Raw genomic sequence first — 2,052 nt, 5'->3', positions numbered from 1 at the left:
AGAATGGGGTGAGAGACAGTATCAAAAGCCTTCCTGAAGTCTAGGAAAACTATATCCACTGGGTCTGTGCCCTGCAGAGCCTCAAGGACTACAGGGCTTGTGTTGCACTCAGTCAAAAGCAACCCAACAGGGAGGGGAAAGGGGCAGGGGCTCCGTGACGAAAGCCAATGGAGATTACCAACCGCTACCCAACACAGCAAACTTCGTCACCCCTTTCAGGCTGGCACCCTAGCAAAAGTCCTAGGTTCATCTCCTGTCTGCCCCGGGTCGCCAGCCAGCCATGCCCGAACATGAGGCCAGGTCATAGGACGTCTTCGTGCACAAGGGAGCTCTCAGGACAGGAGTGAAAACTGCTGCTCAGTCAAGACAACTGGCCAGCCCAAGCAGCTGGAGGCAGTGTGGGACCTCTACGTGGCAGGACTGGATTATGGGAAGGACCCTTGGGGAACAGGAGCCCCATCCCAAAGAGGCTTGGGGCTTTGGAGACTGCCATCCCTGCCTCCACCTCTCAGCTCAGCCAGCTCCTGGGCAACACAGCTCTGTAATCCCACCGCCTTCCTCCCCAAGACATCCACCTCCACCTCCACAGGGGGCTTAGGATCTAGCCAAGCCTACCACCTTGCTTCACGCAACCATTTTCCACAGAGAAACAGAAGCGAGCAGGAGTGTGCACAGAACCAGTGCTGGGCAATTGCTGCACACATTCACACGCATGCACGCACACACACACACACACACACTCCTGCACTCACAAGAACCAGAAAGACAAGTTTGGAAACTCACCACTGCTGCACCTCCTTCTCTGTAACTGAAAGAGAAAACAAGAAAAGAAAGGGTTTTAGCCATTTGGAGCTATTTCATTTGTTCACTGGTTTCACATGAAGTTGTCTGGTCTCTCTCCATGACTTGATTACCTTGTGCACATACCTTCATGGGGAGAAAATGCTAAAAGAAAGAAAGAAAAGGCTCCTGCAGAGAAAAGGAGGGCATGAACCAATGGCTGGACGCTGATGCCAGACAAATTCACATGCAAAATAAAGCACACGTTTTAGCAGCAAGGATGATTGACCCCTAGACCCAAGAGCCAAGGGTAGGGGTGGCCTTGCCATCTCTTGACCTCTTCCAGGCAAGACTCAGATGCCTTTCTGGAAGAGATACTTGAGTATACTCAAGTGACTGAGCTCCAGAGAGAGCTGGGTGAAATCCTGTGTCCTGCGTCGTGCAGGAAGTCAGACAAAATGATCTCATGGACTCTTGTGGCTTTGGGCTTGGAATCTATGCAGTTTTATTACTTTAAGGAAGCCTCTTCCATTACCATTTAGCAAAACTTTATGGGCTGTTCCTCAACTGGTATGAACCAGCCTGCTCTGCTGAGGTCACTGATGCAGCCCTGATGACATCGGCTGAGCACTCGGCCCTATTCCCCCAGCCTCTGAAACCCAACACAAAAGCTTACGCAGACGAAGATACAGAACAGCCAGCAATTTCTTTCCAGTGCCTCTTTTACCCTGATGTGGGGAGATAAAAGCACCTACCTCAGCCCGAATATCAACAAATGAAACACGCACAGGTAGAGACGACTTACCCGCTCCCTGCGGTGCCTTTTCACTGGCACTGCGGCTGCCGGCGTGCTGACTTTAAAAACTGTCTGTTTGTGCTGGGCTCTTTTCCTACCTGTTGTCTCAGATCCCACTGTCACATTTTTTTCCCCTGCTGACTAGCTAAATCCTTAGAGAAAGTGCTCGCTGATGGTTTGGAGACCTTTTGATGTCTTTGCTTGTCATAACCCTTTTTGCATTAATCTGAAGCTTCAGAACGGGCTCCCTCTGGGTTTGGATGAATAAGCTTTGTGCACGTGCGTGTGTGTGTGTGCACATGTGTGTGAAGGCTCTGCTCCTTTTTTTGGCCTCCTCCTCCCCTCAGCGTTGTTTCTGTTCCTCCATTGTCATGCAGTCTCTCCTAGCTGCCTGCACCGCTCGGCCTCCAGCAGGGAGCAGAGCTTTGAGGCCCTGGGCTGTAACAAAACCTGGCTTTTGCACCATTTCAGCAAAA

At 51.2% G+C, this 2,052-nt stretch overlaps 1 protein-coding gene across 2 annotated transcripts in view; it reads right to left on the bottom strand.

Moving 5' to 3' along the window:
* The window catches only part of NCS1 (neuronal calcium sensor 1), an 81,896-nt gene that overhangs the window by 38,195 nt on the left and 41,649 nt on the right, over positions 1–2,052 (bottom strand). For both annotated transcript variants that reach the window (XM_019510670.1, XM_019510671.1), the window contains one exon: positions 784–808. In XM_019510670.1, coding sequence (XP_019366215.1) covers positions 784–808 — 25 coding nt within the window. The remainder of the gene's footprint in view (positions 1–783; positions 809–2,052) is intronic.

The sequence above is a fragment of the Gavialis gangeticus genome, unplaced genomic scaffold, assembly GCF_001723915.1.
Source record: "Gavialis gangeticus isolate Ggan-Ray unplaced genomic scaffold, GavGan_comp1, whole genome shotgun sequence".
Classification (NCBI taxonomy): domain Eukaryota; kingdom Metazoa; phylum Chordata; order Crocodylia; family Gavialidae; genus Gavialis; species Gavialis gangeticus.
The sequence above is the reverse complement of the archived record's forward strand: the minus strand, read 5'-3'. Positions and strand labels throughout refer to the sequence as shown.